Below are 17,125 nucleotides of genomic sequence, written 5' to 3'. Positions count from 1 at the left end.
AGATCCCACATGCCACAGACCAACTAAGCCCATGCGCCACAACTATTGAGCCTGTGCTCTAGAGCCCGTGAGCCACAACTACTGAGGCTGTATGCTACAACTACTAAAGCCCGTGTGCCTAGAGCCCATGCTCTGCAACAAGAGAAGCCACTGCAATGAGAAGCCCGTTGCACTGCCCCCTCTCGCCACGACTAGAGAAAGCCCACACGCAGCAACAAAGACCCAATGCAGCCAAAAATAAATAAATTAAATAAATTAATTTAAAAAAAAGATTATGTCTTGTTCACTCTCTGGAACTATATTTACTTTGAATACATACTCCTGTGAACTCATTCTTTTAAGTAAATTATCCTAACTGAGCCTTGGCAGCAGCAAGGTGGATGAGACTATCTATCAGTCATCACCTACGTCTAGTTTTTCCTAATTGCAAGTCATGAAGTCGTTTTAGGCTTTGTATTTGCAGTATGTTACCAGCAGAGGGAGACAGTTTCTTACAATTGTGTTACATTTGGCAATGAGACTTACTTAACAAAGGAATTTGTTGGGCATTTTTTAAAATTGTTTCTAATATTCTCCAATTATCTTTTTTAAATTAATTATTTATTTTTGGCTGCGTTGGGTCTTCGTTGCTGCTTGCGGGCTTTCTCTAGCTATGGCAAGCGGGGTCTACTCTTCGTTGTGATGTGCGGGCTTCTCACCGTAGTGGCTTCTCTTGGTGAGGAGCACGGGTTCTAGGCACGTGGGCTTCAGTAGCTGTGGCACGCGGTCTCAGTAGTTGTGGCTCACAGGCTCAGTAGTCGTGGCACACGGGCTTAGGTGCTCCACAGCATGTGGGATCTTCCTGGACCAGGGGTTGAACCTGTGTCCCCTGCATTGGCAGGTGGATTCTTAACCACTTCACCACCAGGGAAGTCCCAAGTTGGGCATTCTTAAGACTGAATCTAGGGCTTCCCTGGTGGCGCAGTGGTTGCGAATCTGCCTGCCAACGCAGGGAACACGGGTTCAAGCTCTGGTCTGGGAAGATCCCACATGCCGCGGAGCAACTAAGCCCGTGCGCCACAACTACTGAGCCTGCACTCTAGAGCCCGGGAGCCACAACTACTGAGCCCGTGTGCCACAACTACTGAAGCCCACGCGCCTAGAGCCTGTGCTCCACAACAAGAGAAAGCCACCGCAGTGAGAAGCCCGCACACCGCAACGAAGAGTAGCCCCCGCTTGCCGCAACTAGAGAAAAGCCCGCGCGCAGCAGCGAAGACCCAACACAGCCTAAAATAAATAAATTTATTAAAAAAAAAAAAAAAAAAAAAGACTGAATCTACTAAGAGACCAGAAAGATAGAGATCTTGGAGCTCGTTTGAGGTTGCTACAAAGGAAATAGCTTTTCTTCCACCAAATGGATAATCAAGAGGCCAGCCCTAGTTAATCACATAGGCCTCCTGGGCAAGTCCCTTCCTCATCTGTAAAATGAGGGGATGGAACCAAGTAAGGTCTAAAATTGAGGAAGTGGTGGATGTTTCTTCCTCCAGCGGGAGAGCCCCAAAAGTTGAGGCAGTGGCATAAACAGGCACTGACAGAGACCCTAAAGCATGAGCTTCTCTTTCTTGTGAAATATGTTTGTTATACCATTCATGTTTGGGGCTTAGTGATTTGCACTCAGAACTGCAGGTACCTTTGATCTATCACGTGAAACACTCTGGTATGTGATAGGAATATAAGAGCAAAGCCCATAGTGAGAAAACTTTCCATCTGATTTCCAAGCTGGGGCTATGTAGACAGTTAAGAAATAAATGGCAACCTACCAATATTTAAAATGTACATGCCTGTTGAGCCAGCAATTGCATTTCTAGGAAATTTCCCTGTAGATACATTGGCTCATATGCAAATAAAATTATGAGGATATTAATTGCTGCTTTGTTTATAATCACAAAAGACTGGAAACAAATGGCCATCACTAGAGGATTCATTTTAAAAATACATGGTCCAGCCATGCAAAGGAATAGAATGAATTGTTAACTTAGATGGTTCTAAATAAACTGACATTAAATGATCTTGAAGAACTACAGTTAAGTTTTAAAAAAAGCAAGATACAGAGCAGTGTGTATAGTTTGCTGCTATTTGTAGGCTTATTTATATGTGTATGAGTGTATTTGTATACGCATCTCTAGAAAGATATAAGGGACTTGTAACAGTGGTCTCTTTGGTGGAGAGGCAAGGTTTACCAGTTAGCTGGGGGAGTGGTAGGATGGACTTAAAATTTATTATATATCCTTTTGTACCTTTTGAATTTTGTTTTATGTACATATATTATTTATTCTAAATAAGTAAGAACATAAGAAATGAATTTCAGTAATTGATTGTTGGGATGGACTCTGGATGATACTTATGAGAGAGATCATAGCCATTCCTCTCATCCTAGCCTCATATCTTGTCCCCTTACCTCCAGTCATGTCCCAATCTGTGTTCACACTGCAGAGAGATTGTTCTAAAACACCATTTCATCGCATATCCTCCTTGCCCCCAAATCTCCATGACCTAGGAGGTAATACCCAGTTTTCTTCCTGATATTCCAGGCCATATATAAACTGACCTCAATCTTATGTCCTCTTGTTTGTCAGAAGCAACATTGTGTAGAGGTCAATAGCAAAGGCTTTGAGGTGAGACCACCTGGGTTCAAACCCTACCCATGACCATGAGTTGAGTCACTTAATCCCTGGGTGCTTCAGGTTCATCTGTAAAATAAGCTCAACAATGGCACTTACTTAGCAGTATTTGGTACTTAATAAGAGTATACAATATACATCAACTGTGATTAAAGTCTTTGCTTTAATAATAATACTTTTGTGCTTATCACAATTGATAATTTTATATTGGCTTATTTACTTGTTTATTGTCTGTCTCTCCCAGTAAACTGTTGGGCTCTCCATGAGGGCAGGGACTTTGTTGTTTTATTTAAAAGTATATTGCTGTACATATCACATGGCTTGGCACATATTAGGTGCTCACTAAATATTTGACTGAATGCCCTCTTAGTTTTCAAATTCCCAGTTCATTCATTCTTTTATTCATTTAACAAATATTTAGCAAGTCCCTACAGGGTGCCAGTCTCTATAATTATGTGATAAAGCATTGAACAAAACGGACAAAAATCCCTGCTGTCTTTGAGCTAGGAGATTCAGGGTGGAGTGGTTTCTGTATTTGAACCTATTCTAACATAATCTAGCAGTTCCAAACCTAACTGGACATCAGAATCCCTGGGGAGCTTTAGAAGAAGTCTGAGTCAGTGTCTAAAGTGAGCCCTGCAACCTGCATTTTTTTATACAAGTAAGATTTTTTTTTTTGTCACTGTTAAGAGTCTGAATTTTAAGCAGATTCTTGGACTCATGACTCATATCAGTTGGCTCATTCAACTTTAGTACCTATCTCACCCTCAGTAGCTTTTCCAGAACTACTACCTTCATCATGAAACTCCATGAGTTTTCCCAATTCAAACTTGAACTTCTTCAGCATTTTTACTTTATTGTTTATTTATTTTTATTAAAAAATTTTTAATTGAAATATAGTTGATTTACAATGTTGTGTTAGTTTCAGGTGTACAGCAAAGTGATTCTGTTATATATATATCTGCATTTTTACTTTTCTAACAAAGACATCATGGAGTGGATAATTAGACTGGTGAGCCTCATGTCTTTTCCAATGCTGTCTGGAATCAACTTATTGACCATTTCTATCTAGTCATTTGTCTGCACCATCTTCCGGATTTGTCAGACCCGTTGGTGCTGAGCGTAAGAGGTCTTCTGAATCTGATTGTTGCATTTTTTTAGTAAAGCCAAGAGAGAATAGACAAGCAAATAACCATTGGTAGTCTTGACATCAACACGAGTTTCAATCATGGTCTGCTGTTTTTTTGACCATGGAGCTCATTTCGTCACAGGTATGATCCATGCCATGGAAATTAAGCAGTTTTTGCCCTGAACATCTTCAGTAATCAGCTTGAATTTTATTTATTTATTTTTTTAATATTAGATATATGTCCCCCAAACTCAATGCATTTTTTTTTTAAATTTATTTATTTATGGCTGTGTTGGGTCTTCGTTTCTGTGCGAGGGCTTTCTCTAGTTGTGGCAAGCGGGGGCCACTCTTCATCGCGGTGCGCGGGCCTCTCACTATCGCGGCCTCTCTTGTTGCAGAGCACAGGCTCCAGACGCGCAGGCTCAGTAGTTGTGGCTCACGGGCCTAGTTGCTCCGCGGCATGTGGGATCCTCCCAGACCAGGGCTCGAACCCGTGTCCCCTGCATTGGCAGGCAGACTCTCAACCACTGTGCCACCAGGGAAGCCCTTGAATTTTTTTAATGCAACTTCATCATTCTGCAGATCAGGAAGGCTCACTTCAAAAACAACAACCCGGGGCTTCCCTGGTGGCGCAGCGGTTGCGAATCTGCCTGCTAATGCAGGGGACACGGGTTCGAGCCCTGGTCTGGGAGGATCCCACATGCCGCGGAGCAACTGGGCCCGTGAGCCACAGCTGCTGAGCCTGTGCGTCTGGAGCCTGTGCTCTGCAACAAGAGAGGTCACGATGGTGAGAGGCCTGCGCACCGCGATGAAGAGTGGCCCCCGCTTGCCGCAACTAGAGAAAGCCCTAGCACAGAAATGAAGACCCAACATAACAATCAATCAATCAATCAATAAATCTTTAAAAAAAAAAAAAACAACCCGAGGCCATCAGATGGGATTTGGTTCCCAGAGGTTTTTATGTTTTTTGTTTTTTGTTTTTTTTTTAAGATTTTTTTGATGCGGACTATTTTTAAATTCTTTATTGAATTTGTTACAATATTGCTTCCGTTTTATGTTTTGTTTTTTTGGCCATGAGGCATGTGGGATCTTAGCTCCCCAACCAGGGATCAAACCCACACCCCCTGCATTGGAAGGCAAAGTCTTAACCACTGGACCGCCAGGGAAGTCCCCCCAGAGTTCTTATGACTGGTGCTTTTCCAATATTTCTTATATTGAACATAGCTGGTGCTTTCACATCATACCAATCTTTCTTAGAAAATAGATCAACCACTTTCTTCTTGGTTCCCTTTTTGCTGCCTTTCATAAGGTGCTTGTTCTTGCTAACATCCATGGTACTGCTCAGAGAGCCAAAAGGTGGAACCTGCATTTTTAAAAGGAAGTGCTCAAAAGCTGGTCCAGTGTTTCTAACATTGAGTCTACAGGGTACTTGGGGGTCAGGGTGGGGGGGTTCACAAGTTCTATGACAATTTTTAAGCTTGGGATTTTTAATGATACAATTTTAATATTTATTTATATTTATAATTGCCAAGTTTCTCTTTTGCAGTGATATTTCCTAACTGAAAGACTTGAGTTTCTTAAATCAGTGTTTCTCATACTGGGATTCCATGAATGTTTACCCAGGGGTCTTTGCATTATTCAAGTTTGTGAAACACAGATCTAGTGCTTTCTAGTGTGAGGTTGACCCAAGTTTGTTCAATAGCATCTTGCCTTCCCAACTTGAGAGCAGACCTGGGTTCTGACCCAGCCCTATGTCCTAAGAGATGTCCCAGAAGGTCCACTTTATCCCAGGGTGGTGGGCTGGCAGCTCAAGGTTGCTTCATTTTTAGGTGCAAGGGATGAAGACTGAAGCCCTTGGGCTCCGTATCTCTGGCATTTCCTTAGACCACATGCTGTGCAGGTAATTCATGAAGATTCTCACCTACACACCAGGTTGCTCCCTTGGAAGGGGGATTTTGCTGGAACCAGTGATAGTGATACTGGAAAGTACAAGAGCTTGGGAACCAGATGCGCCTGAGTTCAAATCCTACCTTCCCACCCCAACTCCCCAGATATGTGGCTTTGGGAAAATAACCGATATATCCCGTGACTCAGTTTCCTCATCTGAAACATGGAGCTAGTAACAAGTCACACAATGGCTGGTACACAATTATGGGAGGCTTCGGTTGCATAACCAAGGCACTGAGTTTCTCTCCTTCAGTTGACATCAAGAGCGCTTGTGCTCATCGGGCCCTCGGGGTACAAATGAATTAATTCCTGGTCTAACATCTATCATAGACTCAAGCCATTGGGAAAACTACTCAGTTGTCCCTAGCAGTGCAGAGGAGGGTGAGTGCAGTTCTAATGCCGTTTGTAGGCACCCGAAGAAAGCGGGCGCGGAAGCGCGATGTTTCCTCACTCCAGCTTGGCTCCCCCAGGCGGCGTTCCAATCTCGGAGAATCTCCCGGAGACCAGAGGGGTGGGGGTTGGGGGCGGCGGGCCACGGCTTGTACCTTCCCAACATGGTGCCCCCCATACGCCGCCTGCCGCGGTCCCGCCGCACTGACGTGTGCGCGCGCGCGCGTGTGTCCTGTGTGCCGGTCCCCGGCGCATGCGCGCTCCATGCGGTCTTCTCCCGGCCAGAGCAGCAGGAGCGGCGGCGGCGGCGGTGACGGCGGCGGAGGTGCCTGCAGCGTTAGAGTGGAGGAAGATGGCGGCTCGGAGCGGCTCGGTGTCCCGCCAGCTGTGAGGAATCCCGAGTGCGGCAAGCGCGGCCTGGGGCGGAGCGCCTCTGCTCAGGTCCTATCCCCGGCTCCCTCACCTTCTTCGCCAGCGGAGCGTACCCGAGAGCGTGGCGCTGGCTGGGCCAGGTGAGGCCTCTTCCTCTCCCGGGGCCGCGGCGGGGAGCTGGCGGCTTATGCCCTTTATGCCACGGGTCCGGCGCAGGCCCTGCACCCTGCGCGGGGGTCGGTGCCGGCTGGCCTGGGGGCCTTGCTGTAGTCATTCTCGGCCTCCCCGGGTTAGGCAGGGAGGAGGAGAATCCCTTTCCAGGCAGCCCTTGGGATGGGGGCGAACCCGGCCTCTCCCCTCTAGCACGGAGGTTTTCGTCCCCTCACCGGAGCCACGAAAGGGTATGTGACCAGGGTAAGGATGGCTCTGGGGTGTCAAATTATCTTCCACCCCACCCCCAAATCTTTAACGCCTTTTGAGAGGAGCCGGAGTTCGGTGCCCTCCAAAATTGGGGCTGCGGCGAGGGGCCAGCATCTCTGAAGCTGCAAAAGGAAGATTTTGGAATTGGCTTAAAAAATGAAACACAAGCAGCCTTTCCTACCCCTTAGTTTTTTGAGTGTTCCCCCAGAGAAGTAGGAACTGCGGATCTCCTTGATTGAGACAGCAGCCCACGTTGTGACCGTGGAAGGCTTCTGGTGAGAATTGGTGCAAAGGGAACCGTGGAGGGTGGGAACCAATTTTGTAAACGAAGAAAAAAACAGTCGTAAGATCTTGATAGTGTCTGGAAAGTAACTTCGGGGCTAATGAAGTCCTCTCGATCCTTTGAAACCTTTGGATTGTTAAGATTCGGAATACCCAATTGCTTTTGTCTGTTCATCTCCCGAATTTTATTAGGAAAATAAAAGCTTCATTTCTAAATTGCCAAAGTCTTTGGACTTTTCTGTGGTGGGATTCCTATTTGCTCAGCGTGAAGATTCAGACACATTACCAGTTCTCGCTTGCTGGCAGGGACATTGTACTATACTTACCCTTTTTGAGAACAACTTTTGTTGTTGTTCAGATGCTAATTTGGAGACTTTGATTTTGTTTCTTTCAAGTGGGGAAGCCGGTTTGAAGCCTTGTGGTCTCTTCCTTGAGGAATGAAGGCTTCAGTTGCAGTTGTGCTACGGGAAATTGTTGAGGAGATAGCATTGGCTTGGACACACCAAGTACCTTTTATAACTTAAATTTGTTTCGCTTGTGCTTAAGAATGATGACGTCATGGATTTAAAGGGACAAGGAAAATTTGAGAGGAAATAGCATCATTTAGAATTGAACATTTAAGATTCAGTCTATAGCTTTTACAGTGAATAGTGGTGCTCTGTTTCAGATTCCTAATTTTGAGCGTATTCATGTGTATAATCTGACTGGTTTCCTTTCTGTTGTATGTTGTCATTTTATATCCTGTAACTGTTTGCTTTTGACAAGCCTAGTATGAATATATTACTTTATCTACATTGACCCATGGGTGTTTTGTCTACTTCAAAAAGCTTTTAATTGTTAAAATGACAACTGTTTAGTTTAATAGTAGCTAATTTTTTGACCATTTTTTTCTTTTCTTAAAGCCTTTTCCATGGAGATTTGTACATTTCTTAGTGCCTTTGCTAAGACCATAAACCTAAACCAACAACTTCTCCATTTTAGACAATTGGAGAGCCACTCTGCATTTCAATTTGCTAATAAAGAGTCATAAAATTAATGCAGTAAAACATCCTGGTGGTTTGACATTATACTTCTTGGCATAATGTGTTGCATTGTTGTGCTAAATCATCATCAGCTATTGATGCAACTTCATGACATCCATGACATCATTCACTCTCCAGTATTTTGCCTTTTGCAATTTCTTGCCTTCTCAGAGTCACAAAAAAAGAGGATCAGGAAAAATAGCTTAGGATGCTTCTTAAATGCCTCATTTCTAGAAGAGCCTTCTGTAACACTGCTTTATATAGTTAAAACCCTTCTGTAGGACTCAGAGCTGTGTAATTGCTATTGTGGCCATTGTGAAAATGCTAGCAAAACCTCTAGGTTTTCAAGAATATTGAGGTCCCAAGGAGAAGTTATCTCAAAGATGAACAAATATGTGATTATCTTTGTGATTTCAGGGTTGCTTTAGTCAGTCTATATAAAACTAGAAGCCATTTGTTTAAATAATGCCCTTCCCACTTCACAAGACTGTTAATGTGAAGCAAAAGAGTAATGTTTGTGAAAGTGCTTTGTAAAATAGAAGGTGAATGTAAGATTGATTATTCAATAACCAGTTTTATGAAAATACCTATTGAGAGCCCTCTGTGTGCTGGACATTTTGGGAAGTGGGTACTGATGATTCTAAGATAAGACAGCTTTTGGTCTCAAGTTGCCTGCAGTCTGGTCGGGGAGCCAGACTGAGAAACTAGATAAATATATTGTAGTGTAAGAAATGCACTGAATCCAACCAAGGGAGTCAAGGAAGGCTTCTCAGAGCCAGGATGGCTTTCCCCAACCTTTCCTATTATTCTGAAGAAAAATATGCCTTTTGTGAGCAACCTGCTTTTTATAAAAACTTAAAAATTTTCTGTCACGAGTTCTTTTCCTCTTTTATTCATTCATTGTCATGACACTTCCCACACAGTATGCCCCAGTTATGGTTTCTGCATTCTCAAAAATCCACCAGAGTCTTGGGAGAACCTTTTTGAGAGTGAGTCATAGGCACAGGCAATAAACACAAACATTGCAGCTGCAATTTAAAATATCTCCGATTACTAAGTGGTGACAGCTCTAGAGTGGTGATGCTTTTATTTTTGTTTTGTAAACTGCCACAAAAAGTACTGTATGATTTGAATTTGATCACATTCAGTTAATAAATGTTTAGTTGTCAGTCCCTTAGAATGACAGCTGTAAGTGATTAGTACTGTCTCCTGTCTCGCAATAACTGTAAGTGATTAGTACTGTCTCCTGTCTCCCAGTAATAAGTAAAACAAGAAGGTCCTTCTCCTTTTGAGGTGAAGCTGACAGTTTAAGCCAGAAGTATACTAAACTATTTTATAGAATCTATTTATGTAGATTGAGGCTGCTTAGCATCTCTGATATTAAACTTCTGTTCAATGCAAGTTCCTCACCTTAGTGTTGTGGTATTTTATAATTAATTTAGCATGTTGTCACCTACATTGCAGAAATTTTACGGATTTTTGGATTGAGTAGAATCTGTAAGTGGTGCAGTATTGAACACATACCATCTGTATCTTAACTGAACATGAGTGCTTTAAGGTAGTGGTTGACAAGAAAGTGAAGGTGATGTGTTTGTTCATTCTTCTATATTGTTGTCACATGTAGAAAGATATGACCTACAGACAAGTCATTTTAAAATTGCCCAGTATGAAGCTCATAACACTACCGCTTATTTTTAAAATTGTTTCTTGTGACATTCTTCTAAATGTCTTGTAAAATTAGTGGTACTCCTATATAGCTTAATTTTGTGCTTACTTACTCAGGCATGTATTGGAAAGCAAATTTGCTTTGAATTCTGATTCTTCCTGTATTAAGTTTCTACTTTTTAATTTCTAAAGTTTTCTCCTAGGCTTTTTATTTGATTTTTTCTAGTGTTGCTGTTCTGTTTTGCTTCAAAGGTGGAAGTATCCTGTGGTACTTTGATGCTTGTTTATATATATAAATCTGATAAATGTACAGATATTATATAAAGCAATAGTACTTGTAAAATTTTACTACTCTGGACAGTAACTTAGCTTAGATAGTAACATATTTTCTCTTGTCTCCTAGTAATTCATAGATTTCAGGTAGTTCATTTAATTTCTTTTTTTTTTTTCCTGGCTGCGTTGGGTCTTCGTTGCTGCACCCCGGCTTTCTCTAGTTGCGGTGAGCAGGGGCTACTCTTCGTTGTGGTGTGCGGGCTTCTCATTGCAGTGGCTTCTCTTTGTTGCGGAGCACGGGCTCTAGGCGCGCAGGCTTCAGTGGTTGTGGCACGGGGGCTCAGTAGTTGTGGCTCGTGGGCTCTAGAGGGCAGGCTCAGTAGTTGTGGTACTTGGGCTTAGTTGCTCCACGGCATGTGGGATCTTCCCCGACCAGGGCTCGAACCCGTGTCCCCTGCATTGTCAGACGGATTCTTAACCCCTGCACCACCAGGGAAGTCCCAGTTCATTTAATTTCTATAAAGGCAAACAAGTTCCAGTTTTAGCTACTAATACTCCCTTATAATATTTAACATTTAGGATACTTTTATTTCAGCTATTTTAAGGAATTCACTGGTATGGCATACTCTTCCAAATTTGTGTTTCCTTTATTATTCTTATCTTAAATGTTTGATTCATGTTACTATCTAGAGAACAAGAAATTTTTTTCCAGAATGAACCTCTTGGTGCATTGTTTGGAGAAAGATTGATGTTAATTATAAATTGATCAATACAGTTTTACTAAATGTTGCCTCTCCCATCTGCTGGTTTTTCAGATGCAAATCAAGGGAAAACGGAATTTATCCTTCTGTTTCAGTATTTATTTTTAAAACTTTTTTGCTAGTTGTCTTGCTGTGTTTTGCCAAAAAGCGACAGTGTCTTGTCTTTTCTTGGTTGATCCAGCAGTGTTATGTTTGCAGTCTGTTCTGCAGGACTGCTTTCTTAGCTTTTGTTTTGAGATACTTAGATAGATCCTTCAGTCTAGTCAAAATCAAGCAAGCTGCTGTCTTCCTTATTACTGAATCTGAAGTTTTACTTTCCTGTGGGTCCTTCAAATTTTGATTTGTCTGTCTTCCTTACCTCCCCCCACCTTTTTTTTTTTTTTTCCAGTAAATGCAGTTCTCTCTTCCAAGTGTGTTTCATAAATCATAATGGAATTTTGGAATATAATTCCCCATAGAGCTGCATAATGATGTGTGTGTTAGAATTTCACATTTTATTTAACTTATAAGTAACTTAGTGGTAATGAATCTTGAACACATTATGGTAGGTGAAATAAGCCACAAAAGAACAAATATTGTATGATTACACTTGTATGAGGTACCTAGAATAGTCTAATTCGTAGAGAAAGTAGAATGGTAGTTGCCAGGGGCTGAGGAGAGGAGGGAAAGGGGAGTTACCTTTTAATGGATATGGAGTTTTAGTTTGGGATCAAAGTCCTTAAGATGGATGGTGGTGATGGTTGCACAACAATGTTAATGTACTTGATGCCACTGAACTGCATATTTGAAAATGGTTAAAATGGCAATTTTTATGTCAAGGTATAAACACACACACAGAGGAAGCGTAATGGTTTACATATGCTCTGTGGGCTGGCTTGATAATTATTTATTTCAATATAGTAATTAAGATCATAGGCTTTGACCCCAGGTAGACCCAGGCCCCTACCCTAGTTCTGCTACTTTCCTTGGGTATGGACCTTAGGTTCTCTAAGCCTCAGTTTTTTCATCTATAAAATGAGGATGATGCCCACGTTTTGGGACAATTAAATGTGGGAATACGTGTGAACCTCTCAGCACATTGCCTAACATATAGTAAACACTTAAATCTTAAACATTATTATTACATTGTTTCATGGAACATTGAAACTGGGACAAGGGGAACTTGTCTCCTAGCTTCCTCATAGCGTAGTCCAGTGGCATACTTGTCCTGTATGCAGACATACCTGTAGGAGGAATACATGTTTTCTGGTTTCCCCTGTGCTTCCCTTTCTGTCTTTGATTGGAGAACTGGGCTTATTCATGTCTTCATTTGATACCACTGCCCTTATGTCTCTTAAATCCATCTAGATGTGATCTTTCTTTTATGCCTCTTGGTTTTCCAGGGACTTTATAGAGCATATCCTCTAACTCAGCTGTCCACGTGTTCACAACTGAGTCCATTGTTTCACCTCTTACCTCACTTAACATAAAAACCTTTACTAACCAAGTTCCCTTCTCAGTATTCCCATTTCTGTAGATAGAATACTTTTATTCTGGTCTGATAGACCATGAAACTGGGAGTCATTTGTTAATACTCTTTTTTTTAAAAAAAATCTTTTGTATCCTGCCATGTAGATCTGTATTATCTTCCTCAGTATCCCTTAGATTTCCCTGCTCCTTGTTACACTTGCTGACATGACTCTAGACCAGGCTTTTATGAGCTGAGGGCAGACTGAAGTACTGCTATAGTTCTTAACTAGTCTTGTTGCCAGGGCTCTGCTACTTACTAGTTGTATGATCTCAGCCTCCCTCATCTTCAAAATGTGAGTTACAATTCCTACTGCATGACATACGTGTGCAATATTTAGCTAAATGTCTAACACATGGTAAACACTGCATAGGAAGTATTTGCTGTTATTTGAGTTTTTCTTCTTGGTAATTTTTGGAAATGATTAAGATTGAAGTGACAGTATTATAACAGACCAATCTTAAGGGACTACGATCTGAATGTTTCCCCTCTGATCGGGAAACTATGGTAACTCATTATTGCCTACTGCCTTACTTATCTTTGAAGCTCTCCATTTGGCCCTCATTGTACCTTTCCAGCCTTATTTTACATGACACCCATCATGCAGTCTGTTCAAGCCAGACTAGTCTCACTGCCTCTCATGTATATCATGTTCATTTTTATAACTGGAATATTCATTTTCCTAGGTAGGAGACATTTTTTTTCATTAACTACTCTATCCAGCTCTGTAGAGTATCTCCTGTATGCTCCACCACTTAACCACTGTTGCCCTTGCACAATTAGGTTAAAGTTAATATCCAAAAAGAAAATTACTGTGCTAATTAATTCCTGCCAAATACTTAAAAGGGATATATCATGCAGTATAATTCATATGTAATATTTTTAGTGTCTTATATGCACATTTAGTACTTACATATTAGGCACTCAAATATTCATTCAGTGTATGCATTTCATTCTTATGGGCTGATGCTCTTCATGAGCTTTCTGAGGCATTGCATGATCCTAAGTGTCTGTTGAGTCTTTCTTGCCTTTTTGTTCATTGGTCCATTCATTCAAAAAACATTTATTGAATGCTGTGTGCTAGGCATGGTTCAAGATATTAGGGTTACAGTGGACAGAATAGGCAAGGGCTCTGATTTCCAGGATCTTACGTTCGAGAATGAAGAAAGCAGTTAATGAATGAACAAAACTTCAGACAGTAATAAATACTTCAAAGAAAATAAAAGAGAGTTAGCTAAAAGGGAAGACTAATTGAGATTGGTTTAGAGAAGGCCTCAGTGAGAAGGTGATATTCAGGCTGAAAGACACAAGGCAGAATGTTTAATGCTAAGTTTTGGGGACATAAGGAACAGCTAGCGCAAAGGTCTGAAGTACGAACCAGGATCCAGTTGGGATTCTCAAATTGCATTTGGCTGTTGTTTAGTTTTTGCTTCATAATCTAAAATAGCCTCCTCCCCTTCCCCCCATTTGTTTTTGTTTTTTTCTTTTTTCTTTCGCTCAGTGACACTGACTTTTTGAAGAGACCAGTCTGGTTCTCTGGTAGACTCTTCCACATTCATGATTTGTCTTACTACTTCCTTGTGTCAATTAATTCCTTCCTTTATCACCTTTTAAGACAGTTGACAATTTACAATCCTTTGTGATACTGTGTATTCAAATTGTATCACACTTGATGTCAGCTTTTGCCATTATAATGATGCTGAATTTGATCACTTGGTTAATGTGCAAGTCCTAGATCTTTCCATTGTAAAGGTTTCCCTTTACATGGATCAAGTAATCTGTGGGTAGCAATTTAATACAACACAATTACTCTATTCCATCTTTCACCTGTTGGTTTTAAAGTCCATCAGAGATCCTTGCCTGAATCAGTTGTTTCACTGGAGGTTGCAAAAGGATGATTGTTATTGTTGTATTCCTTCCACATTTATTAGCTGGCTAATAAATGAGAATCAACTGAGAATTAACTACTAAAAGTCTCTCCTAATAAGGCAGGGTGTTTTGTTTAATTCTTTGCTTTTCATTGTAAATTTTCTTGGTGAAGAATTGGTCACATCAGTGGTAGCAAATGAGTTTCTTTGCTATTTTCTGTATCATTGTAGGCACATGAATTTTTATTTATTCATTATTTTACAGTTAGTTACAGCCATTAGTCTCTTTAACGCAGAACTTTCACCAGTATGACTGTCTTCAGGCTAGTATTGTGTGTCCTTTTGACGTGCCCCGTGTGCCCTTTGGTGTTTGGGTTGTTTTCTCTCGCAAGATTTTCCAGGTGCACCTTGTACTCTCTCTGTTCTTGACCCGAAATCAGTCATTTTTCTAGGAAGACCTAGTTACTTTTACAGAGAATGCCATTAGAAACCAAGATCTGAGTGCTAGGAATGCTCATTGCTTACTGGGTCTTCATTATTTCTAGGTCCTTCCAATGGGCAGAGAGAGAAAATATGTTTTTTAGAAATCAAAACTTCATATTGATATTTCCAATTTAATTTGAATCTTTACAGGGTTCTTTTCTTTAGATTTTATATTTGTCTCTCTTTCCTTAAACTGAAAATCTTATTTTTTAGTACTGTTCACGTTTATTTGTTCTATACTACAGTGTACATAATTTTTATTTTTATTTTTTAAAAATATTTATTTATTTATTTATTTGGCTGTGTCGGGTCTTTGTTGCAGCACGCGGGATCTTAGTTGCTGCGCACGGGATCTTAGTTGCAACATGCGGGATCTAGTTCCCTGACCAGGCACTGAACCTCGGCCCCCGTGCGTTGGGAGCGTGGAGTCTTAATCACTGGACTACCAGGGAAGTCCCATACGTAACTTTTAAAAATATAGTATTCATGTTGTTACTAACAAAATTACTGAGGTAAATTTAAAATTTATTTGTGATTCTTTTTACCCTTAGAACATTCTGTCAACATCCAGTCAAGAAAATGGAAAACATACTAGATATTTCAAATAGAGGAGACTTAATATAGGTTGCAAGACTGAGAGAGCAAAAAAGAGTAGGGCAGGGTGACTTAGAGATTAATAACTAGGGTGAAACTGGGACTTCCCTGGTGGTCCAGTGGCTAAGATTCCACGCTCCCAATGCAGGGGGCCCAGGTTCGATCCCTGGTCAGGGAACTAGATCCCACAAGCATGCCACAACTAAGAGTTTGCATGCTGCAACTAAAGATTCCACTCACTGCAACAAAGATCCTGCATGCCACAACTAAGACCCGACACAACCAAGTAAATAAATAAATATTAAAAAATAAATAAAGTAACTAGGGCGAAACTATTACCTCAAGAGTTGGGAACAAAAGGGATAGATGGTATTACCAAACCTTTTAAAGAAAATGGAGAGAGGGGTCACCTACGACCTCAAGCACTGCTGCCACTTTCAGATCTGGGACCAAGAGGGGGAATTGCCAAGATATGCCACATGGCTGGTGCTTGGATCATCCTCTACCTAATTTTTATTAGCTTCTGGTTTATCCTTACAGTGTTTCTTTTTGCAAAAATAAACAAATATCTACATATATTCTTTTTTATCCTTTCTTACACAAAAGATTGCCGTATTATGTACACTGTTCAGCATTTCTTTTCACTTAATATATCCTAGAGATTATGCCTTATTGGAACAGAGGTAATCCCTAATCATATTCGCAGCTTCATTGTGTGGATGTGCCAGATTTGTTCAACTAGTCACTTTTTGATGGTAATCAGAAGTAATGCTTTACTGCTGATCTTTTAAAAATAGATTTTGGTGGAAATTCCCTTGCGGTGCAGTAGTTAGGACTCGGCACTTTCACTGCCGGGGGCCTGGGTTCAATCCCTGGTTTGGGAACTAAGATCTCACAAGCCATGTGGTGTGGCCAAAAAAAAAAAAACAAACCCTACTTTAAAATAGATTTTGGTATGTGTGTTAGAAAGAGCATTGAGCTGATACAGGTTCTGTTTTGCCACTAAATGCATGACCTTAAGGAAGTCACCTAAATTTTCGGACTTCAGTTTCCTCATTTGTAGAATAAGGGTTAAATTGCTCCATAATCTCTAAGATCTCCTGCTATAATATTTTATATTTTTCTGAGAGTTTTAGTAGCCATATTTTAAACCTATTGCTCAGTAAAGTATGTAAGGCATAGGAAAACTATAAACGAGAACATAAGGTTAAGTTTTAGAAGTACTACTGAGGGTTTTCTAAACTTGAATCTGCTCAGGTGCTTGTTAAAAAAAATTAAGGTTCCTGGACCCATCCCTGTTTTCCGAAACAGTCTCTAGGAAGTGTACCTACTAGGTGATTTTTTTTTTTTTTTTTTTTTAATGATCAAGCAAGCTTGTGAAACAAGATTTACTTCACGTGCATATACCATTGTCCTTTAGGTTTCCTGAGGACCGGGAGTAGTCAGGACATTATTTACCCTTCATGAGTTCCTTTGCTCTGACCACCACCAGAAAAAAATGTAAGTAGAAATGAAAATTTCCATTCTCTTACAGCATCTTGTCAAAATGTATTATGTTCTTTGCAGAATATTTTTGTGTCAGTGAGGATGCTGGTTCTATATGCAAGCTGAGAGATTTGATAGGAATACCGTGCAATTGTAGAGTGCTTTGAATTCTGCTTCCTGAAACACTGTTTTCACCATGCTTCTCATTTGCTCACATTTAGTGAATTCCTTCCTAGAGACTTCAGAACATATTGGGTTCCAGTTCTG

General features: G+C 40.9%; 1 protein-coding gene and 1 pseudogene across 1 annotated transcript in view; one reads left to right on the top strand and one right to left on the bottom strand.

Moving 5' to 3' along the window:
- FBXO42 (F-box protein 42) overlaps positions 1 to 17,125 on the top strand; it is a 100,823-nt gene that overhangs the window by 9,603 nt on the left and 74,095 nt on the right. The window contains exons 2-3 of the mRNA XM_059914486.1: positions 6,417 to 6,638; positions 16,794 to 16,873. Of these exons, the coding sequence (XP_059770469.1) occupies positions 16,837 to 16,873 (37 nt within the window). The 5' untranslated portion in view covers positions 6,417 to 6,638; positions 16,794 to 16,836. The remainder of the gene's footprint in view (positions 1 to 6,416; positions 6,639 to 16,793; positions 16,874 to 17,125) is intronic.
- Positions 3,361 to 5,122, bottom strand: LOC132350201 (small ribosomal subunit protein eS1-like; annotated as a pseudogene).

Source organism: Balaenoptera ricei, chromosome 1 (assembly GCF_028023285.1).
Source record: "Balaenoptera ricei isolate mBalRic1 chromosome 1, mBalRic1.hap2, whole genome shotgun sequence".
NCBI lineage: Eukaryota > Metazoa > Chordata > Mammalia > Artiodactyla > Balaenopteridae > Balaenoptera > Balaenoptera ricei.
The sequence above is the reverse complement of the archived record's forward strand: the minus strand, read 5'-3'. Positions and strand labels throughout refer to the sequence as shown.